Raw genomic sequence first — 25169 nt, 5'->3', positions numbered from 1 at the left:
GATATCCTCGAAAGCTTATGCATGGTCCAATGGGGTCAAAACTGACCCCAGCAATTTTTTAAACAAACTTTTGCGACCCACACCTAAACTACTTATGGTAGGATCAAGAAATTTTCAGAGAATGATATACATGTAAGCCAAAATTATTGTAGCAACTTTTGTGCCATTATCACGTTATATGACGAATTTATGACGTCATCTAGGTAATATCGGCCGCCATCTTGGATTTTGACTGATGACGTCATCAAAATTAGCATAAATAATAAATATTGAGTCCTGAAATTTACGTTGAATTTTATAAGATGTGATAAACAACTGTTATTTGCCAAGAAAACCTTAAAACTTAAATGTTTAATACAAAATTAGAAAATTTCATAATAAATTTGTCTGTCAGAATTCCGTTGCCATGGCAACGTGAGAAATGATGAACATCATTTGTTCGCTGAAAATCTTTGCTATCAACATTTTCTACAAAGTTACCAAGTTTGGTGGTCCTAGCATAAGCCATTCAGGCGCTATATGGCATTAAAGCTGGTACAGGCATAAAAAACCTCCTTCCCGGTCTGAATAGCATTGGTGCAAAATGTGGTCCTCATGATCTTTTGCATAAATTATGATAATGAGCTAAAAATATACTCACCTAATTATGTCAGATTGTCCCACATAGATTAATGAAACTATACATATATGCAAATCACAAAAAGATTCACACAAAAAACTGTATTTGTACAAAACGTTTTGGGGTCAGTTTTGACCCCATACGGTAATCTACGTCACAAAAAAGCTACGGTGGTTTGAGGGTTAAATTCCATCCACAGCTGCTTGGGTTAGACGCGATTGACCTACACATTGTGACACAGAAAAATTTTCTACCCAAAATATAACCTTAATGGCGAAGGTAATAAAGGTGACTTACTATCATTATGCCTTTTCTTCATTTGCATGCTCCCATCAGTTTTGCGATGTATCAAATAAAATTGAACCAACAAAGGCTATCAAAGTTTAAAAAGTAAGTGTATAGTCTGCAACACATTCAAACAACAAAGAGCCTCTCTGGTTACACCGAACATTTAATACTTAACATTCATACTGCATTTGTGGAACTGTGGTGTAACATAGAATACAGCCCAATAGGGAAATATTGGCTCTAGTAAGTAACTTACAGAGCATCCTATGAATTAACACATTTACTACATTAAATATTTACATCTGTACAAAGAAAATGCAAAAATGTCTGGCTGTCAGGGCTATGTGCTCCTTATATGGAGGCAAAAACATCTTTAGGGAATTGTACATTTGGGGTGGATGTTTGCTATTATTCACTGACAGCCAGAAACAGCTATAAGACCAAAATACTGCACTTCTACACGTGTTAACGGATGAAAACCTATAAACTCAGTACAAAATACAGATGTGAGTAACTGGTGCCACAATTGAGTACACAGGACTATGCTATCTTAAACTTCTACATTGTGCTTACTACTTACAAGTCAACATACATGAGGCATAACTGTTCTGGCATGCACTCTACTGTACAACCAACCATGGTACTGAAAGTACATCTTCTGTAAAACATTCATTTCATTAACAATTTGAACATTCATGAACATTTTCAACAGAAGCAAGAAACGTTAATACATTTTCTCAACAGGCAGTTTGGGCATTTATTGCAACAGCATTCTCTACCTGGTAGAACCAACAATGGACGAGTCTACAAAATGGAATATAAAATTGTCTCTCTTGTTAAAATGTTACTTAGTACATAACAAAAGTGTTTAACAAACAATGATGGAGCCCTATTTATGGTAAAGAACTCCTCTGGAAATAACGTCACCATGGTATGAAGTAAGCTGTGTTAGGATATCTGGAACATTTTCTTTCATAACTCACGAAGGCTGTGATAAGTTTTTTTTACAATTTTGCAGCAGTGTATTGAGCTTTATTGTAACCCACATTGCCTATGCACCATCAACCATTCTACATTTTGCATTGCCATATTGAATGCACTTATATTGTGTACTGCTTGTTCTCATCACATCAAGGACATCACTTTATTCTTCATTAAGGAGGCAACCGGTTCTAAACTGTGAACAACATTTAGATGGTACTACGTTAGTGTTCCTTCTGCTTGCTTGTGTGTTACTGTGTTATTCCTATACATAGCAGCAGAATGAAAGCACGGCTGAGTTTGAGCGCACGTTCTTCACACTTTGAGCGGAGCGGCTGCGTGGCGCAGGTTCGCCTGGGTTTTGATGTCTGAGGGCCCGTCCCCTTGGCGCAGGTTCGCCTGGAGTTTGACGCTAGAGGGCTCGTCCCCACGACCCTGGGCCTCCCGCTGGAGGGACTCCAGGAGGGTGTCACTGGGCGACTGTGGGACGCTGACGTCGCTGCTACGGGAATGCACGCTGCCGCTGCGACTGCGGGTCAGGGCTGACATGCTGGGGACACAGGGAACTGTGGACAGAAGGAAAACATTTCAGTACCAACAGCTTCATTCACTTCTCAATCAATACACTGATGTATTCAATCCATTATAATGGTGGTCTACTACACGATGAAAAAATAAAACAAAAAGTACAAAGTTCTTAGATCCTTTCAGGGATGTCTCCAGCTTTAATTTTTTTTTCTGTCTGAATCATTTATTGTGTGGGATGTGCTTTTTTTTTAAATCTGTCATTTTTTAACCTTATACAAAAAAACAAACATTTTGATTATGTCCAGAGGTTAAGATCTTTTGGACAGAAGGGGTGAAATTTGGTCCGTCCCAACGGAAGCAAATTTCCATCCAGAGGAACGAGTCTTAAGACAGCCTTAGATCTTCTGTGGTCTCAGGCTCAGTCAATATCGACAATGCTCACTGTTATTAAATAAGGTACAGTACCCTATCTGGTTTTAGAGGGACTCTCAAAGCTCTTTCTGACATACAGTCAACATGTATGCTAAGCTTAATCATGTATTTTTTAACGCTATCTAAATCTCACTGTTACAGTACCTTCATTATTTAGTCCATAAGCATAGCTGACAAGATAAGCAAAGTAGTCTAAAAGAAGCAAATTTAGCACACAAGTAACCAATGTATGCCATTCAAATCTTGATCAGAATCTGATATGGAAGTATCTCAATGTCTGCCCTGGAGTAACATTTTAGTCTTTTTGGTTGATGTCAACTCCATGTGAGGTGTGTTTTGTACATGCCTTGACTGCAGAAATAAAGTTTTGAACAGTGGGGAAGTCCCGGCGTATATGTAATTGTGATCAAGAGCAGATTCCCCGCCACGCGGCAAATATGTGACAGTGGTGCCATAACACCAGCTGTGTATTTTGCGTCCTACTATTCAGTTAGGGTTCAGGTAAAATCTTTCTCCATGTTGTATTTGGTGTCCTATCATTAAGCTGGGATTCCACAAAGTGTAAAACGCTTTTTGCCTGAAGGCAAAATGGTGGGGTTACGAAAGACTATAGTTACCCTCAGGGACTGTCATGTTAACAGTGAGAGTCCATGGAGCAGCAGGTGGGAAGAAAGCAGGAAGAAGAAACAGTGTGAGTGGGATATACAGTCAAACCTGTCTATAGCAGCCACTTGAGGGACTGGAGAAATGTGGCCACTATAGAAAGGTGGCCACTATAGAGAAAATGTCGATCAATTGACCACGAGCAACAAGTTACACATGATATCAGTACCTACTTATCTTTCTCACCAAGTAATATTGTCTCGATCATCTCAGAATTTAAGTGACAATGCCAAAGTCAAATCTACCGAAAATGATTGATATTGCCATGCACAATATTGGTAAATTTGTCGACAAAGACTTGCACTCTAGCATTCATGGAATGTGTACTTTTCCCTATGGCAAAAATGACCCATTCGGGAACTCTAAATCCTCGCAAAGTATGATTTTAAACTCGGCGCAGGGTGACGTACGGCTGCTGTTTGTTCGCAATAGGCAGTGTTCCTGTATCTATGAGACCAGCAGACATCGTGTGGCTGTGGTCGCGTTGTAAAGGTGGCCGCTATAGACTATCTCTTAATGCTTAGGTCAATGGGAAAAAATCCAAGGAACCGACAAAAAGTAACCGTAATGGCCAGGTGGTCGCTAATACAGGCTGTACAGTCTATACCTCTACATGTACCACCTGGCCAATGGGACATTTTTCCATTGACACACTGTCAGGCAGTCAGAACCTTCACCTCTCCACATTTAAACTGTCTTCTATGTGGTCTTCTGGCACAGGTTTGACTGTACAGTACACATAGGGGGAGTTCTGGCTCCAAACAAAATCATACACAAAAGGTACTCTTCAAATGACTAACAGTACAGTGTCAAGCTGCACTTCCAACTTTTAACATCTTTTTCATTCAGTTGTTTTTAGGCTATTTGAACTCATAGAGTTGAAAATTTAAAATGACACAAATAATAAAATGAAACATAAAAACACAGTTAACTGAATAGGAATTGCAATTACAACATGTATAAAAAAAATTACAAATCTTTTTGAGATGATGATAAGCATCAAAAAAAGGTCCTCTATTGTCTTTGTCTTTGGACAATATAACACAGTTTATATCTATGTTAAATGCTTCCAGGCACAAACAAATTGAGAAAATGGACAATGCCATGCATAGTTTAAGAATAGGAGTATATGAATTGGGATGTAAAGGATGATTATGTTACAATTAGTAATTATGACAGAGAGAAGCGAGGGTATTTTGATGAGGGCAACATTGCAGCTGGAAAGATAGATCAGACATGATACTAAACTTCAGGCATTTGATATGTGGATGAAGGTTTAAACATCAAGGTCACAAGATATTCAAGGTAACAGTTAGACTCAAGGAAACTGGCGAGATTTTACGAACAGTCACTGTAACACCACACCACCTGGCAGTTTCCCAGATTTGCTTTAACGTAGAGAACTGAAAATCACACACAAGGTTGAAAGCTTCAGATTCTGTAAGACAAAGACTCAATGGGAGCCTCTTAAAATTAGATCAGCATAGGTTCTGTTTCTTTGTAAGTTTGTCTTTAAAAAATGGCAAACCACCTTCAGGCTGTGCATGACTAACGTTAAAGAGGTTCATCAGTCACCTATGAATACAGTTACACCAAATTTCATTCGAGCAATAACTGTTTTAAAGGTAAGGTACATACATGTAACTCCAAATTTTTTATGTCTGACAGCACACCTTCATCACAGAGAATAAGTTAGTCTCGATCTCACGAGAGAAGATGAGACTATGTCAGGTTGTCAGACATCAACAATTTGGAGGTATGTGCCTTACCTTTAAAAACAGTCATTGCTCGAAGAAAATTTGGTGTAAGTGCAAGACTAAGTTTTGACTCACTCACACCAGGAAGGATCCCTAGTCTTTTCTATTAGTGGTGGGACAATCTTTAATGTCCTCAAGGTGTGGCTTTCATCAAACAAAGGGCCTTAGACTGTCTTTATGTACCATCTGAGAGGACTGCAGGTGTAAAGTGTATTTCCTAATGGCCCGACATTGGGGCCAGCTTGGGATCAAATGAACTGTACTCACTGTAGCCCATGCCTTGCAGGAACAGCTTGAAGGCCTCACACATCTTTCCTGGCTGAAAGACAGATAATAAATGTATTTATTTACAAATCCATAATTGCAAGGGTACTCAAACAGTAAAAAGTGACAAGTGTCTATTCTATACAGCTATCTATATGCAATACATTCTTTACCGGGCCGTTTGACTTCTTCTTTGGAGGCAGTGGCTGATGAAAAGTCCCACATTTTTAATCATTAGTGGGTTCTGTGATTTTGGTTTGGTTTGATTTTAACAGGAATGTAGTTTTTTGGAGGTCTATTAGCTGTTGAAAGGTTGGAAATATTGTTTTGATTGTGCCAAATAGGTTGATTCTTTCATCCTCATAATGGATTACTATCGACATGCACTACAAAAATTGTGACAATAGAACGTGAAATAAACCTACTGCAGTACCAAGGAATGGGAGGTCCCAAAATCGAATTATTTTGACAAGACATCATCTAATTACAGACCAAGTTTCTCCACAATCCAACCATAGCTTCTGGACCCATGATGCCAAACTACACACAAACAAAAATGCTGCCAAAAACAGAACCTTCTTTGCAAACTAGTAATAATTGCACCCACCTGCTCTTCCAGCACCATCCCTCCACAGTCAGCCATCTGTCAAATAAAGAGTTGCATGAGAACAAAACATACAAAACACTGCTTTACAAGCCTTTGGGACAATACCAGAGCAAATATACTGTTAGTAGAGTCATTTGTGAAGATTAGTCATCCAGGATACATTAAAATTGAAGTAGATTCACTCTTTACTTCTGGATACTTTTAAAATTTAATAGACGTTTCGAAAGGCGTCCACCTTTCTTCATCAGTGAAATGAAAAAAAAAGAAAAGGTGGACGCCTGATGAAGAAAGGTGGACGACTTTTGAAACGGCTATTAAATCTTTAAAGTATCCAGAAGTAAAGAGTGAATCTACTTCAATTTTTTTGTTAGTAGAGTCTGATTTTGCACAAATTCAACCTAGAAGACACTTGATAAGGTGAAGTTATAGCTTAACCTTACACATGGATTAAGTATTAAACATTTCATCTATCCTTAGTCTTACTAGTTGACTGGGTATCACAGAAGATTTGGCAACCAATTCGTCCATCCTAATATCTACTTCTGTACTTCTCTAAGACCACACAATCTTTGTTGGTTCACGGATTTTAAAAAAAATGTTTAACTGAAAAAATGTCATGAAAACAAAGCCTGAAGACCAGGTGTATGCCTTGGTGCACTCAGGTTTATGCACTCTCCCTGCCTGTTGCAGATGTACGGGCAACTTTAACTAATATTCAACTAATTAAGTTAGCTGAGAACTTAGTGACCACCTCTCCTAAGTGTACAGAATGATACAGTAGCTAAGAGTCAAACCTTAATCCACTGTGTCTCCACTGGGTCCAGCCTGCTGTTCATCTCAACCTGACAGAAGAAAGAGAAAAAATATCCTGTCCTTACAAACCTTACCTTGAAGCAATAAGCCACTTCACTATGGCACTATCATGGCACTATCATTGGGCATTAGATAAGCTTTGTGCTCCAAAAGAATTGACGCAATTTTGGGCCTAATAGCTAGGACCAATGTTATGCAAATACCGACCTAATTTGCATAATTGATGAGGAAATTGTATGATTTCATTGTTTTCCATAACTGTACTTGCACAATAAATGTAATAATTATTATTCATGATGAACATATTATTAAACATACCAAATATCCAAATGAGGAACTGATTTGCATGTACAAAAATGGCAAAACCGCTTAATAAAAAGTGTTGGAAATTCTATACTTGTGACATGATTAAAGTTAGTTAATGATGAACATCACCATGCATATTATATAAATGTCATTTGCATAAAATCTACAAAAATAAAGCACAAAGTATTTCATGGAGGTATGAGGTTGACAAACTCTTGTTATACTAGTAGATAAATTTTGTCTCCTTTCACAATGTCAGGTACCAACACAGATGAACTTTCAAGCTAATAGATATACCTTTTTGTCATTACTACTGACTTACCACATCCTCGATGTGTGGGGAGTAGTCACCTCCTACCAGCAGGACTGGGCACCTAGGCATGGGGATTAAAAATTAATAAGTACCTGATTTGCTGAATAACTATCTAGTTAGAAAATACAACTCACTACAAAAATATGGAAAAACAATATTGAAATGCATCCTTTGTAATGAGTTTGTATTATATTTAGCACGTCGCAAATGGTTATGGCTAAGGTGGAGTTTCAACAAAAGTAAAAGTGATATTGATCCAGCATTAGCAAACTGAATAAATATTCTTCCAATGGACATGACAGAGATGACAGGCACTATGTACAGTTTTACAGGTTCACTGTACCAGCGAAATTCACCTTGCTCTTTCTGACAAGCACAATGAAGACTGGACCACGGCTTTCTATTAAAGGACTATGACTCTTTCCAGTACCGTGCATGTTGACTGAGCGACACAGCTGGAATTGAACTCACAGCTTCTAGTTCCAATGGTAGGGCCACTTACAACTGGACTACACATGTTACCATGCTATACACATGCATTTGTACCTTCTCTCAAATCATCAACCCTAATAGTAAACCTTATACCACAATGACAAAGGAACACACTTGATGGTTTTCTGGATCTTCTTCTTGGCAGGATCAACCTCTCTGTGCAGAGCCATGTCGTTTCGCCTGGAAAGACAGTTGTAGGGTCACAATGAATTACATATCGATACTAAGAGAAGAACACATAATACAATGCATACAGATTCCATAATATAAAACCAGACACATATATCTGTACCTGTATCTATATAGCCGGAATAACCGCCCTTCGGCGTAACATACCAGCTTTGCGTATGTGTGAGAAAAAGTGTCTACTTGTTTGTCAAAGGTATTAACTCCACCTCTTGTCAACATTATTACATTGTTACAATTTTAAGACACTTCCAGTCTGGATGTGTGACTCAGGCTCTGGGTCATTTCAACTTGAGAAGGACCAGAAGACTGATCGAAAGCTTGTTGGTAAGCGCTTTATTTTGTGCAGGGATATATGGTCTTAAAATTGTATCAAAATCAACCTATTGTTTTTGAGAATTGCAGAAAGCAGAGAAGGGTGGCTTACTTGATGTAGGAGTCCACGAACATGGCGAGGTTGACAGGGTTGACAGACCTGACCAGGTTCTCCCTGTAGGCATGCACCAGGTCATGGTGACCCTCCATGGTTCTCTGGAGGGGACAGAGCACAATTATAGGGCTGAAACAGGGAAATGTCTTGTTCATAATAATATCTGGACCAGGTGTATTTTGCCAGCCAGTAGGTATCCAATGTTTTGAGTAATGAGGCTGATTAACGTGGTTGAGGCACCTCCTCGAGCACGGGACCCCCATTTTACGTCCCTCCTGGAAGACGATTTCGTAGAAAGCTTCGTGAGGCTACAGCATACGGTCGTCCTTATAATGATATGTACGACATGTATTAGGAGCCTAGTACACGGTTCGCACACCAATTCTTCCGTGACAGGGGTCTGTGGTAGTGTGCAGCAAAAAAGTGACAATGGGGTTTAGAAGGTCCAGCTTTTTGAGTTCACATTTTTCTTAATCTGGTCTTTATTGGCAAATGGCCAAATTGCAAGAGAAAATTTGCCAAGTTGTTGATGGAGAGAAATAGAGCGAGAAATGGCTTAAAAGCTCTGATTTTGTTGTTCTGGGCAAGATGCCACCAAAGCTGTTAAACCTACACATTTTATATGTATGGCACACGGAAGAAATAATCATGCTATAACTTAAGTCTAGAAGAACAGCAGACTTACTGAGCCAAAGTAGTGCCACAGCAGGTAGTCCACAGTGCCCTCTGTCATCTGGTTACTGAACAGATACCAGTTGTTCCACTGGAACAGAACAAAATAGGCTTTATCATTATCCAACAAACAAATACACATATTTTTTTTCTCTCTCTCTATATATATATATCATATGCAAAAATCTGAATTGTCTACGGATACTTTCAGTCAAACTGAGCATTTTCACAATACATTATGACAGTAGAAGACGAACCCCATTTTATTTCAAATTATCCCTTCCATGGTCAAGAAAGAAGCTTTTTAAAGAGACCACCAAATTCCATCCTAGCTTATCTCCCCACGTTTACAGACAAAAAGAAAACAAACTTCCTCTTAACATCACAAAACCCACATATCATCAAAAAGGTGGGATCCTACATCTTCTACTGTCTCTGAAAAAGAAGTCAAACCCAATAGCTAAGTTTTATGCTTTGTTTAGTTTATTTGAATGTATCACTAGAGTCAGTTGCTTACTACTGTATACTATTCACCATTGTTTGTCTGTCACTGTTTGTCACTTCAATCAATCAATCAATCAATGACCTTTATTTATACTGGAAGCAGCCCTGTTGGCCTTAGCTGTTCTTCCCAGAGGTCCAGTAGAGGGGAGGGGTCACGGGAAAAATAAATAAATAAATAGATAAATTGATATAACATTACACTAAATACTTTACAATCATAATATCAAACTCGTAGTGGTGGTCTGGTCCGTAAATCAGATCTGACAGTTCGAAATCAATCCATGTTGGAAAGCCCACAAAGAGGGAGAACTCCGTACACCTTCTGAGATGACGTTCCAGATTGCCGGACCCAACCCACTTGCAATTTAGCCCTCGGGCAAGAACTTGCAATAAACTTTTATTATCTTTCATTATGTTCTGTAGTAAATTCACTGATAAGTACATGTACAGTAATGTTGGCATAAAGCCCTACCTTCTGGTATGCCCATTCGGTCCAGCCCACAGCTGTACACACAGTGTTGATCAGCACCAAACCATCAACCTTGTTACGGTTATTGAGCTGGGGGGAATAATAAAGGTACAACATGTTAGTCATCTACATGTACATGTCTCACCACAAATATAGAATACAACACAGTGTGTTCCATATTGCCATCACAGGGCTCGAAATACCACCTGCATATGTAAGTTAGTGCAGGTATTTCTGATGTCTACCTGCACCTAACCTGCAATCTGGTACATGCATATACTGTTGTTGTTGTTTTTACAAAAATGCCCTATGATGTAAGTGTATGTGGATTGTTATTAGCTGCATAGACTCTTACCACATATTAAGTATATAAGAAAAAATAGCAATGGTTCCTAAACAATTTTAGTATGATCCATACTTCCTAAATTCAGAGTGGTGCAGGTAAAATTTGTTTGGTGCAGGTAATTTTTAATGTTACCTGCACCGGTGCAGGTATGCAGAAAAAAGCCCTGGTTAATGCAATACAACTTGGAAGCCTGTGCAATACCATATAAGATGGACTGGTCCATTGAATGTTATCCCAGCCCCAGTATGACATAAAATGTACTAAAGTGCTAACTCAAATTTTAAGATAAAGATAAGAAATTAACGTGTAGACAAAATAATGAATGTCTCATCATTGCAATACATGTAATATGTAATACAGGTATGAATGTAAGCTTAGGGTAGTACTTACAGCAAACCTGGACAGGACATTCCCCCCTGCTCCAACTCCAAACCCAATCACTCGCTTCAGGCTAGAAGGATACAATCAACACATTCTACAGTCTGTATTGACAACAGTTAAATCTACTATACACACAAACAACTGGATACAATCAACACAACAGTCTGTACTGACAACAACAAGGTCTACTATACATACAAATTAATCCAGATACAATCAACAGATACAATCTGTACTGACAACAACAATAAGGTCTACTGTACATACAAACAAGTGGATACAATCTCTCTGGTTGTACATGTGTGTTACAATTATAACTTTTTACTACAAAATCTTTATACTACTATAGACTAAATAATACTAGATTGGAATATAACTTCACAATCAATAATTTTTGAAAACAGTAGAAAGAGGCAGATGTTCTGCTGAACTAACTTGAAGTGTTGCAGTACGGCTTCCAGCATCACAGCCAGTTCATCCATGGTGGGGTACTGGTAGCTAGGGAAGTAGGGAAAAAAGGACAAACAAAATCAACATCTGATTCAGCAAGCTACATCTACATCTCTTGTACACTTGCCCCACTCTACAGTTGCCTCATTTTTTTGTGGAATGTTTGTAGCTAAAAGCATCAGAAGTGACATGAGAAAATTTGACAGATTAGTTAGAGCAGCCATGCATTATATAATTGTTGTAGGTTCCATGCAGCATGCTTGAGTGACAATTAGTTATTGGATTTAGTACATTATTATTAGTATTCTGAAATAATGCTGGTATCATACAGCCAACCTTCCATTCCCATCGTGTTATTTGCATGTCTTAAGAAAGAAGACAGCAATGCATTGTGTACGTTTGTATTGGCTATATGATAATAACGTTAATGACCCACTTTTCCCACTGTATTTGCAGTGACATTACCCTTCACTCACTCGGTGGTCTATTTTGAGGTTATAGGTCAGGGGTTATGTCACCAACAATACCATGGGCCAGGTCAATAACGTTTGATTAATACTAGCAAGCTGAAGACTGATTTCTGTGTATGGAAAACTTCAGCACATCACATCATAAATCATATTTCTATTATGGATCATGCAGGTTAAAGGGCAAGAGTACATGTTAGCTCAGATTGGGTTTTGCATGCAGTTCTATGATCATCAGCCATGCAGTGCAGAAAGGAGAACTCCTTACAGGTCCTCTGGTGGAATGCTCTCATCAGCGCGCTCCCCTGTAGCACTGGTCATGTTGTACAAAGGGAAACATATTAAAGATGAGCACTATTCTGTTAAGAAGACGTGCTAACAGATGTTCCATTGTAGGGCTCGAAATACCACCAGTCCTGCATATTATGCAGTTAAGTGCAGGTAAAATTGGAGCTATGCAGGTATTTCTGGTGTCTACCTGCACCTAACCTGCACTGGTCCATGTACTGGGTTTAACAGATAAATGTCCTACGATGTAGGTGTGTATGGATTGTTATTAGCTGCATTGACTCAGTTACCACCTACAAAGTATAAAAGAAAAGATAGCAATGGCTCCTGAACAATTTTAGTATGACCCATACTTTCAAAATTCAGAATGGTGCAGGTAAAATTTGTCTGGTGCAGGTAATTTTCAATGTTACCTGCACCAGTGCAGGTATGCAGGAAAAAAGTATTTTGAGCCCTGCATTGGGGTTCTTCCTGTCAAGAAGCAAATTATGTGTATATGTGGATATCCTTATGAGGATAAACCAATTCATACTCATGCTGTTCTTGATATGATACTGTACATTAAATCTAGATGGTCACAACAAGCAAAAAACAAAGTACATTTTTACAAGTACACACTTCATTGTTAGGCCTAATGTTGATTTGATCACCATGCACAAGCTATATCAAGCTATATCACTACACGTAGCTATATCAATATCAAATCAATATGTCAAATGCTATTATGTCACATTCTGAAAAAATGAAGAGGAGAAATGTAAGAATAAAAAAAGTCGACAATGCACCTAAAAGTTTGCTTTTACACCCGATTAAACTCAATATGATAGCATATACAACATATCCTGTGCATGTTTCTGCAGATAGTGGTGAAAGAGAAGACTAGAAGTTAGAACAGTGAGCACTTGGGCATCAGGGAGAAATGTATCTGATTCAGTAACTGTTGAAAAGACAGAGAGGAGTCAGTTAAAATGATGCTTTTAGTAGTAATACTATACAGAGTACGGGGTGCAAGGTGGTGCAAAATATGGACAATTCACAGCATCTACATGTACCCTGTGAAAAATGTGACTGTGTGTGCTTCCTTCGCAGTAAATATAACATTAATTTGGAAGTGTACAAGAGACAGTGACAATAGGTTCAGAGGGTAAAAAAAGTATATTCAAAACCTGACTCCATATGGAAGTAAACTAGAGTTTTAATGATCATGTTGATAGGCTAAACCCAAAATATGAAACCTTATCATTATTAAGGTATGACGTTTTAGCGCTTTCTATGTGTATACTTAGAGTTTCAAAAAACAAGAATAAAAATAAAGCAGCGTCTACAACATGGCTTCCAACAATCTGGGATTTTCTATTTGACAAATGATTTTGAAACCCTACAGCAGAAACTATTTTTGTTTTTTTCTTCAAAACAGCAGGATTTAAGTAGCGAGGGTCACCTGACGTCTCCCTGGACAAGCAAACTTGACGCTTGCTGACCACCTGACCACTTCCACATCCTGAGGGTCGGGGGTTAGAGGGAGGGAAGTGCAAACAAACTTATACTGGAGAACCAGGAAAGACAGAAAGTTCTACGTTCATGGTAGACAGTGGTACAACTGCCAAGTATGGAACTCAAGGTCTTTTCCTATTGACCCATTTAATTAAAGCATTACGAAATAGTCTGTAGCAACCACGTGTCTGACGCGGCCACAGCCACACGACTTCCGGTCCCGCAGACACAGAAACACTGCCTATTGCGACCAAACAGCGGCCGTATGTCACCCTGCGCCGAGTCAAAAAGTGTAGTTAGCGAGGATTTGGAGTTCCCCACAGGGTTATTTTGGAGGTAACAAAAGGTACGTATGCCTTGAATGTTAGAGCACCAGTCTTTGTCGGCGAATAACCAAAATTGTGCATGGCGATATCAATCATTTTTGGTAGATTTAAATTCGTAGGGCCAGTTGAATTTTGAGACAATGGTGAGAAAGACCAGTCCCTTCAGTGGCCGCTATAGACAGGTTTGACTGTATGTCACTTAGCAGTACCTAACTTTTGTTAGTAATTGTAATCAGTACAATTGACATGAAGAAATGACATGTAGGGGTGGGTACTGGTACCAATAGTATAATGGTACAAAACTGGTATTTCCTGATGGACCGGTCAGGAAAAAAATTAAATGAAAAAATCAGTAAGCCCGTTTTTGGACTGAATGAATGGCACAAATGGTGGGGCTGAATAGAGAATCCTTGCATAGCGTGGCAGGTATTTCTGCAAAACTGTACCATTACTGTCAGATTACTGTCATGCACATTAGAACTAAAGCTACTGTAATAGCATGATCAGGGCCAGGCCTGGACCTGACTTGACTGTACCGATACCCACCCTGGAATGACCTGGCAGAAACATGTAATGTATTATGTAAAATGTAAAAAGCAAAGGTTGTAATGTCAGCACCTGCTACATGTATGACTTATTCCACATCAGCAAGAATATTCAGGCCACTCTGAGTTGAAAGGGCAAAGTTTATACTACAGAAAACTGACACGTTATTGTCACCTATAGCTTGAATGAACTTGTAGAATTGACTGGCCTTTCTGTGACTGCTGTTTCTGAAATCCAAATGTTTTAAAACGCTGTACTCAAAAAGCTTTTTTCAATATTCATGATAATATACAAAAAATATACATTACAATCTAACTCTGTGTGCCAATCCTAGTAAAAACGACTACCCCTTTTTAGATAAAAAAAGCTAGTGATGCACAGAACAAAAATACACTGTATCAATTGTAAAATGAGCATAAAATCTTGCTAACAAGTTATCTTACACATTAGCTCCAAACTTGTCATGATCCAAACCAGCTCCAGTAGTTCTAATGCGGCATGAAGGAAGTAGGAAGTAAACAGACACTATAAGGGCTTGAAAAGGACTCAACACTCTAAGCAACACTCTTTTACTTCCCTTCAAATGTTCATTAAAATGGCTATTTAGTAAATTCACGGCAAAATTTGAGGGAAAAGGGCTTTCTGTGTGCCTGTATAGCAAGTTCATCTCCATCTATTCCTTGTTGAATGTACATGCATAAGTATTATATAATGTGCGCCAACATAATTGCAACTTGCTTGTATTATTTTTCTCAGGACCAAAAAGCTACCACTGTTTGCAAGATATTTCTTAACTTATGGCTGTTTATTATGAGTGATGTAAAAAAAGACCTATAAGTATGACATATACACTTATATGGGTGGGTTGAGCAACTTTACAAATCTAGCTGACACTTCTACACAGTAAACTAAAAAGGGTGCTGAATAATAACTTGAAATATAAAGAATTGAACAAGTATAGAGCCTGCAGTTCACAGCTGAACAGACAGGAGGCATAGAAGAGCTGTGTTTAGGTAATATTTACAGGTGCACATCCATGGCAAACCAAAAAGGTTGCTGAATAATAAGTTCAAACAGAAAGTATTGAAGAATTGTAGAGTCTGCAGTTCACAGCTGAACAGACAGGGGGCATAGGAGACCTGTGTGAAGGTACTACTTACAGGTGCACATCCATGGCAAACCAAAAAGGTTGCTGAACAACAAGGAGGTTAAAAAAAGCCTTTTTTAACCTCCTTGCTGAATAATAAGTTCAAACAGAAAGTATTGAAGAATTGTAGAGCCTGCAGTTCACAACTGAACAGACAGGGGGCGTAGAAGAGCTGTGTGAAGGTACTACTTACAGGTTCACATTCATGGCTGCGGCGTCCATGTGCTGCCCGGGTGCGTTGACGTGATACACACAGAAGTTTTTCAGGATGACCTGCATCTCCTCATAGTTGAAAAAGTTTTGGAAACATGTCACATCTGTATAGGAATAGAATTTACATGTAAATTGTACATAATAATATAAGAATGTAGCCCTCTAAATAAACAGGGCTCGAAATACCACCTGCATAATGCAGGTTAGTGCAGGTAAAATATTGGAGCTGTGCAGGTATTTCTGATGTCTACCTGCACCTAACCTGCACTGGTACATGTACTGGGTTTATAAACTACATAAATGTCCTGTAGGTGAATATGGATTGTTATTTAAGCTGCATTGACCGTTACCACCTATACAGTATAAAAGAATAAATGGCAATGGTTCCTGAACAATTTTAGTATGATCCATACTTACTAAATTCAGAGTGGTGCAGGTAAAATTTGTCTGGTGCAGGTAATTTTCAATGCAGAAAAAAGTAAATTCAAGCCCTGCCAAGCAAGGCATACACCTGGTTCTTCAATTCTTGGGCATTGTTTTCACAATATTTTTCCAGTTAATGCATATCTTTTTCATTTTTTTAAAGATCCGTGAACCTTAAAATTAAATTGATGTGGCCTAAGTTTAATTGTTTTAGATTAGATTTGATTCATTTACTGGGTCTTTCTGTAGCCCTACAAACACAGTGAGGTTACAGCATGTTGGCTGTGCAACTACTAGTGAGGAAAATAAAAACAATCTTCAATTTCTCAATGTCAGATGGCACAATCTCTCGACAATTAACACTATGCCATCAAAAGAATTTGCAATGAAAGAGCTTTTGAGGAAAATAAAAAAGAAGCTATGCATAGTTATAGCAAATACAAACTAGGCAGCAGTTTGAACTCAAACTTCAAGTAGAAAACTTCAGTCCTGTTTTCTGGGAATTCACTTCATCATCAAATCAAATTCATTTTTTTGTTGTTTATTTTGTTTATTTGTATTCATCACAGGCTGATTTGGAGAGCAAAACAATTTTGAACAACCATTACAAGTTGCCCTCCCTCACATAAAAATAACATCAGCATATGTACAAACTGGATCGTAAATGAATGGTTTTTCTTTGGTAAGATTAGCAAAAGGATATTCATTTTCAAACTGCAAAAAGCTTAGTTCAGATCCACAGGTACATGTACTAGTATATGATTTGCACTTTTACAGTTTGTAATCTTATGAATTTTTACAACCTGCTTGTCAAGCCTTTAGACATAATTAGAAGTTCATTTGCAAGTTTGTGCCCGACGGTTAATTGCAAGTACATGGTATAAACATAGTAGATATACAAGTGACAATGGACAGTTATGAACAATATTCTATATATATCATATATATTCTATATATTCTATTCTCTTAGAAAATACTGGTGTTGGCTATTTCTAAACATGTTGGGTTTGACTTCTTTTTTGGGAGCAGAGGGAGACGAAAAGCCCCACCTTTTCTAAAATTTATGGGTTCTGCAATTTCAAGAGAAAAGTGGCTTTCAAAGTTTCTGTTTGTCTGTCAATGTTGGGAAGTTGGGATAAGTCTTTGTGGCTTCTCTAAACAGAGTGATTCTTTCTGTTCGGTTGAATGGACATTTAGAAATAAATGTCTACCAGACAGATTCAGTAACAGATGGTTTTCAATTTCACATGTAATTAGTCAGGGAATTGCACTGTAACAGCAGAATAATTTTAGAAAAGACAAGGTAAATGCGAAAGTAACATAATTGTAATCAAGCACTAATTACAGTGAATCTAATATTTGTGGGGACTTGATATTTCTGTAAGGTGAGAAAGAAGTATGTTGCTTCTTGTAAATTACTTTGCATATCTTGGAAACAATACACCAATCAATAACCTGCCAACCTCCTTCAAAACAAATTTAAATGAAAATATTTTGATGGGTATGTGGCCACTTGATCTCTCATTGGTCAAACTGCTAATTGAAACGACATCATTGGTCAAACTGATAATTGAAACGACATCATTGGTCAAACTGATAATTGTGATTGACAGTCAGGATCAGTTTATCATGAAGTGCAGTGATATAATTGGGAACAAATAAAAGCCATCTCACTGTGAAATATGTTAAGAAAAAAACCTGCGGACATTTTGAGATTACCGGTACTTACGGTTCAAGCCAATGTCATGGTAGGTCAGGATAGCCTGTTTGGCGCGGTTTCCCTGGACCGCGACTTTCATGGTCCCGCGGGACGTCTCCACATCCTCCTCCTGTGACAATGGAAACACAGATGACATCCCATCCACACATCAGAATACTGGGTGCTAATTCTGGTATCCACTGTGGCATTGTTGGTATAACAAACTCAACTCCTGAAGGGGTGTTATTGCAATGGATTAATGAATGCACATAAAAGACGAGACAATTAAACATTACGTAACAATTGCATAATTGACTGGGAGGGGGTGAGGTCATAGACGGGACGAGGGGGGGATAAAACTTACAAGCTTAGCCACGTTTGGGATTGTTTTCTCACCGCAAAAGCGATACCTTCATTGGCTACATATAGGATAGCATCAAGAAGCAGAACCTACTGGTTGTGGAAAAGAATTCTCCTATATCCTGTATTTTACCAAGCTGAGGAAATTATTTTCGGAAATGTACACTGTACAAAATCAGCCAACTTTCAGTTGTGAACCAGTCAAAGTGTTTCTTTATGCCCCTGAAATTAGTTTTGTGACCTGAACTTTTCCATGCCTTGTAAAGCACATTGTATTCAGCCTATGAATGCACATGCATGGATTGATGGAATTCAATTAGAAGGTACATGTACTTGGGGCACAATCAAGTAGATTACTAAATGCTTTTTGAAGCTTGCAAAATTGGGTTAACTTCATCATACTAAGGCCACACCAATTCTATTTATTGTTTCTCGGATTTTTTCAGAAAAAAAATTGGGTCGGTCAGTTGAAAAAAAAAATTTCTTCAAAAAGTCGGGGGTAGGAGAGATCGGACAGGAAAACCTAACTTTCAGCTTTTAGGGGGTCCCTGGTAGCAAAGTCCAAAGTTTGAAGAAAAATGATAAACGTACCATCCAAAATAGGCACGTACAGCTACTGGAATTTGAGGCCCATAGTTAATTTCAGAAAGGAGAGGCAGTGAAATTTTGTCAGCACGAGGTGTGGCCATCAATTTTAAAAGTTTTTTTTTTTTCAAATCAGAAAAAATTGGGTCGGGAAATCCGAGAAAAAAACAAATAAAATTGGCGTGGCCTAAAAAAGTATTTCTTTACTCCCTATAAAAGTCTTAGTATCTATTGCGACAGACAATGCTTGTTTTGACCATAGGTTAGATATGATATCATATTCAAATTTTTTTTTCTATCCTGAGGAAAGATGGCAACCCTTGCAAAAAGGTACCAAATTTCCTATCTAATATAACACCATTAAAATCCCTGTATCATGAAGTACTCACACAGAAGACGGTGTCTGAGGCCTCCTTACTGAGCATGAGCGGCTGGTTCTCCTGGACAGAGATGTTCCTCAGTTCTACCTCATCCATCTGTGAGGACACAACAAATCACAACACTGCTCAACACACAAACAGTACTACAACTGTAACACAGTAACAGGGTTGTAGCCAGCGACCGTCCTTCCGCACTTTGATGGAATTTTGCAGCTGGGGATGGAAATTTTTTTTGCCCATTCCGTCCTGTTACGGACAAAAATCGATATGTAAAGATATTTAAAAAAATAGTCAACACACAAGCCAGGGCTCGAAATACTACCTGCATATGCAGGTAAATAAAGTTGGAGCTGTGCAGGTATTTCTGGTGTCTACCTGCACCTTACCTGCGCTGGTCCATATACTGCAGCTTGAGGTATTATAGTTATTTATACATAAATGTCCTATGATGAAGGTGTATGTGGATTGTTATTAGCTGCATTGACTGTTACCACCTATATAGTGTATAAAAGAAAAAATAGCAATGCTTGCTGAAAAATTTTAGTATGATCCGTACTGCCTAAATTCAGACTGGTGCAGGTAAAATTTGTCTGGTGCAATTTATTTCAATGTTACCTGCTTACCTGCACCAGTGCAGGTATGCAGAAAAAAGTATTTCGAGCCCTGAGTTATCAGCACAACCTATAGACCTCAGGTGCAGCTTGGGATAATCCTCCAAGGATTAGGAATCATTAGAACCATCTTTACAAAATGTAAGGCAAGCAAAGCTATCTAGCTAAAGCTTAGAAGACAATGCACATGTACAGTACACACGTTATGCCATAAAAGATACATGGACTTACCCAGTAAGGGGACATCATATTGCTGGGATATACAGAGGGTCGGGAGGGGGGGTATAACGGCTGGTATGGTGAACCCAGCCAAGATATGGCCCAGGGAACGTACGAAGAACAGGAGGAAAACATCACACAAACAAATAAACAAAACAGTTACTACTTCTACTTCGAAAACTGATGAAAAACGGTTGATGGTAATAAAGGAAGAAGAAGGTGGAAGCTCCTATATCCAAGCTTTCGTCAACCGTTCGACTATCTCCGTTATCTGAGATATATCTTGTCTCACAACTGGAACATCCCAATTCTCCAATAAGTAACCGTCACGTTTTCCTTTACGCCTTGCAGATTCAGTTTTGTGGATGACATCCTTTGGGAACCCCAAAACTGATGTGAGCGTGCAACAAGAAAAGGCTTGCCCCAAAAATATAATTGATCAGGAGGGTTGAAGAAAAAACACAGAGTATGGTATACCAAACAATGGATGCTTCAACCAAATACTCACTTAATAGTAGCAGTATCATATTGTTAATCAAGAAACTGAATACACACATCCTGAACAAATGCTTATAAGTATAACTGTTATTCGCCATATCCTATTACCTGGATGTCTAACCTTACGTGGATGTTAGATTCATTTTCAAATTGGTTCTTTCACATTTTTGTCTTTAAGTTTAACTTCGGAATCAATTTTGGCATTGTACAACAAGTACCTTTTTTCCTATCTTCAAAATTCAATAATGTAAGTTGCATACATGTATATTTGCTCATTTTGCAGCTGCTACATGTATGTATGATTTACCAGGGCTCGAAATACCACCTGAATATGCAGGTTAGTGCAGGTAAAATGGGAGCTGTGTAGGTATTTCTGGTGTCTACCTGCACCTAACCTGCACTGGTCCATGAACTGGGTTTTATACATAAATTTCCTTTGATTTAGATGTATAGGGACTGTTCTTAACCGCATTTTTTTTTATAAAAGAAAAAAAAGCAATGGTTCCTGAACAAGTCCAGTATACGATTCATTCTTCCTAAACTCAGAGTGGTGCAGGTAAAATTTGTCTGGTGCAGGTAATTTTCAATGTTACCTGCACCAGTGCAGGTATGCAGAATAAAGTATTTTGAGCCCTCAACAGGGTGGATGTCATCCATACAATTGAATCCGCATGGCCTTACTGCAGGCAATTCAAAATATTCCCTATGGGGCCTGTTATGTGGAAGCAATCCAACATTGCCACATCTTCAAAAGGCAGAGATGGTGCACCAGTCTGGTCATCAATCATGCAGCAGAGTCGGGTAGATAATATTGGATACACTGCTAGTAGGTGCAATATACGAAAATTTATGTCATACCTGGCTGTGACGTGTTAACGTTCGATACTGGTGTTCCGGACTGTGTGATAACTTTCTGTATCACACAGGTTCTAAAGTTGAATCACACAGGCTTCCTTCGAGTAAATCAAACTATTTCGAACGGGCAGAATACGGCACGGTTGAAAATCTGAATACCAGATTCAGACGTTAGAATTGCTGTTGTTACAATCTTTTGTTGGAGGACTCAAGGTTTTCTCATTAACTTCTGGTGCATTTCGCATCGAAATATGTGTTTTCTCAGGTGGGTATGACATAAATAAAGTACAACACAGTGTATTCCGCATCACCCTCGGTCCCAGCCCTCCCGCGGGTTGGATCACCCTCCGGCCTTCGGGCGATCCTTCCCGCGGGGGGCTGGGACTAAGGGTGATGCGGAATACACCGTGTTGTATTCTATATGTATACTAGTAGTACTGATGCAATGTGTCAAGTACTAGTAGGAACTAGAATGCATGGCTTGATTCAGGGTTTGAAATACACAAAATTAACTTGCAATTTGCACATAATTTTCGAGATTTGCACGTAAAATATTCTGAACTTCCAACCTTGCATGCTGAAAATATCTGGCCTATAGTAAAACTTCTGAGGAATTAGACACCCTACCCTTAGACAGATGATATGGACGTCTATCTTTTTCAGTGGCGGGGGTGGTCAAAGAGGAACGACGGAGCAAAGATGTCTGTGAATCTGTCTGTCTATGTGTTTGTGCTTAAATTTATGGCTGAAGCATAACCTTTAAACCTCTGCATGGATATGTAATGATATTTAGTATGTGGGTATACGTATATAGGTCTTGGGGAGACTAAGTCAAGATCTATTTTATATATTCTGCTAGTATTACAAATTTACAATGTAAGAGGACTCAAAATAACATATTTGTATTATTGCAAGCTATCAGAATCGGTGCCTATATAATAGTATATCTACTTAAATTGCCTACAATGGCCTACAAAGTCCTAGCATAATACCATGAAGAGAAATAAACTATGATGAATACAATTGGATGCTACAAAAATGTATTTCTATTTGGCCACTTCACTTGAGCCTTTTACACAATTAGAATTACAGGTGTACAAATGTATACAACGTACATACCTCAAGTGGGAAAAGTGACACCCTACAAAGTTAAATTAAGTCATTCAAAAGTGCCACCTACCAACTCAAATTGGAACTGACATAGGCCCAAAATTGCCAGGATTGGGCAAGGTGCCATTTTGAAGGGAAAGAGTTGAAAGATTTGACATAAGGAAAGTCAAGTTTAAAATTTTTAAAGTTTTTTTCTTGGAATGGGCATGTTCAGACTTTGAAATGATCGATTATAGATCAAGTTCTTAAACTACGCCGCACTGTAGATAAAAAAACATCACTTTGTCATGAACATAAGGCCGGAATCACTGTGACCCACCGTTTGAAGATTATTTCATCATTTGTAGGTCGAAAAGTGAGGAGTGCCATTCTGGCATTTTTGGTGCACCCAATTTTTTTTAGGTTGAGTGGACCTCATCCCCCAAATAAATTTCGAGCCCTGTATAATCATAGTCTTGAATGAAAAAAAACTGTTCAGTTTGACTGACAAAGGTTAGAAGATGCTACCCGAAAAAAGCGTTCCCATTTCCCAAATCACTAGTTCTGGAGCTACTATAGCTGGAAGTAGGGCTGGGTACCGGTACAGAAAATTCAGGTCCAGGTCCAGTTCAGGTCCAAAGGATTAGGTCCAGGTCCGGACCTGAACCTGGACCTGATGCAGTATGACTCATACCAATGGTCCATTTTACTACAAAGAAATCTGTTTGGTGGAGTATTTGACTTACACTGGCGTTTTAAAACCATACAACGCTAACTGCACCTGTACGATTGGCTGTAAAACTTGGTAGAAATTACTATAAATTCTACTCTACTTCACTCTTGTTATTTTCTTCCATCTGCAAGCGCTAAAATGTGTGAATGCCTGATAGAATAATCTGTTAATTTTTGAATCGGTCCAACATCCGGTCCACCTAATTTTTTCAGGTGCGGTTTTTCTGGACCGGTCCAATAAGAAATACTGGTTTTGTACCGGTACGCAGTACCGATACCCAGCCCTAGCTGGAAGTCTTACCTTCATCAATGTAACTACTCAAAGTTCAAACACTATCTTATAAAAAAAAACAATTCCAAGACAAACTAACAAATGAATGGTCGTTCAAAAGAGAAAAGAAAAAAAGTTCCTCACAAGAGTCTCCTGCTTGGCAAACATACAAGTTTGCGAGTCATTATAGCATTGCATCCAAATCATGTAGGTATGATCTCATGATGTATGTACCAAAATTGCATTCTGTCAAAATCTCAAATAATCACTTTTTTCACACCATCCTCTCATAATAGGCATGATGGTGCTTTTTAAAACTTCTTTGACACCACTATTTATTCTTGCCTGTAGGCAAAACTATACACAAGACAAGTGAGTCGTCTGAGACTCTGAGGCAACATTTACCTCTCATAGACCCTGTGAGAATTTGGACATACGCCACCGACTATGCCCAACTGACTATGGACAGGAACAGACTAGCATGTCCGCACTCTCGGACTTGCCTCGGCGTATCTCCAGATGGTAACATCGAGCAGTATTCACCAGTACTAGTATCTTTATGAGAAATTTACCGACACTTTGACATGAATCACTTCTGCGTACCATTTTGGAAAATTAATCTATGTTGTCGTGAATTGCATAAGAGGAAATTCTCACAGGAGTCTGCCTGTGATGCAGAGCTATAATTTAGAGGGCAAGTACTAGTACACACCTCACACAACGGTCACATGGTGTTCTTCCAAGTTTAATATCTACTCTCAGATCATTCTTTAGATCTTTAGATTTCCACATTTCCATGGCCAAAACTAATCCTCTTTACACAATATCACATATTTCACCCTCCTATTTTCTGGCTCATGTATCATGCTCATGCTCAAAATAATTTTTGGGTGCGTCAGTCCAGCGCCACCCCCCTCCCCACCGACATTATCCATAAAAGGACAACACAAGCTCCGGCTGAATCAGTAGAGGAACCGTCATAAAAACAAACAAGATGAAAGGAACTGGAAATAATTTTTATCTCACCTTTTTAGCTGCAGATCCGTCCTCTGTATGAAGATAAAGTGCCTCGCGTAACCTACCCACTACCGCACAATAACGTGTGACCTCGATTGTCGTCTGGAGGTCAACCAATCGACTATACCATGACCGAAAAAGGGGGGATTTAGGAATTAACATTAACTTTTGGATTTAAAAAGGTAACAATGAACAGATCAAAATTATGCAAATCGTAAAATAATAGAGAACTATATTTTAATATGCAAAGAAATTACATTTAGGTTATATTATTTCATAAAAACAAAGAAAAAACTCCTGTATGACGTTTTAGAATCGTCGATAGAAAGAAGTTGTAACCAATCATGCCATTGGCTGCCGTGTTCCAGGGAAGAGTCAGTGAAGGGTATGAGGAATAGGCTTTAGAGGAATAGAAATTTAATTTCATTAATCTTTTTGAGATAGAATT

General features: G+C 38.5%; 1 protein-coding gene across 1 annotated transcript; it reads right to left on the bottom strand.

The window, feature by feature from the left end:
- Nucleotides 1-1052: 1052 nt before the first annotated feature.
- Nucleotides 1053-24871, bottom strand: LOC118417328 (protein NDRG3-like). The gene is made up of 19 exons (XM_035822865.1): nucleotides 24731-24871; nucleotides 19439-19525; nucleotides 18135-18234; nucleotides 15963-16086; nucleotides 15066-15110; nucleotides 13698-13757; nucleotides 12237-12281; nucleotides 11487-11549; nucleotides 11061-11121; nucleotides 10328-10414; nucleotides 9365-9442; nucleotides 8677-8780; nucleotides 8178-8243; nucleotides 7581-7632; nucleotides 6934-6981; nucleotides 6140-6175; nucleotides 5536-5587; nucleotides 3466-3474; nucleotides 1053-2454 (listed from the first exon to the last, which is right to left on the bottom strand). The coding sequence occupies exons 2-19, from the start codon at nucleotides 19523-19525 to the stop codon at nucleotides 2204-2206; spliced, it is 1368 nt and encodes a 455-aa protein (XP_035678758.1). The 5' UTR covers nucleotides 24731-24871; the 3' UTR covers nucleotides 1053-2203.
- Nucleotides 24872-25169: the final 298 nt, after the last annotated feature.

This window comes from Branchiostoma floridae, chromosome 6 (assembly GCF_000003815.2).
Source record: "Branchiostoma floridae strain S238N-H82 chromosome 6, Bfl_VNyyK, whole genome shotgun sequence".
Lineage (NCBI taxonomy): Eukaryota > Metazoa > Chordata > Leptocardii > Amphioxiformes > Branchiostomatidae > Branchiostoma > Branchiostoma floridae.
The sequence above is the reverse complement of the archived record's forward strand: the minus strand, read 5'-3'. Positions and strand labels throughout refer to the sequence as shown.

What these genes read in the sequence shown, in the direction of transcription:
- LOC118417328 (XM_035822865.1), bottom strand. Translation starts at nt 19,525, where the DNA reads ATGGATGAGGTAGAACTGAGGAACATCTCTGTCCAGGAGAACCAGCCG. An exon ending in CCCCACACATCGAGGATGTG is followed by an intron (nt 6,982 to 7,580) that starts GTAAGTCAGTAG and finishes TTCTTCTGTCAG; the next exon opens with GTTGAGATGAACAGCAGGCT. An exon ending in TGGAGACACAGTGGATTAAG is followed by an intron (nt 6,176 to 6,933) that starts GTTTGACTCTTA and finishes TTTATTTGACAG; the next exon opens with ATGGCTGACTGTGGAGGGAT.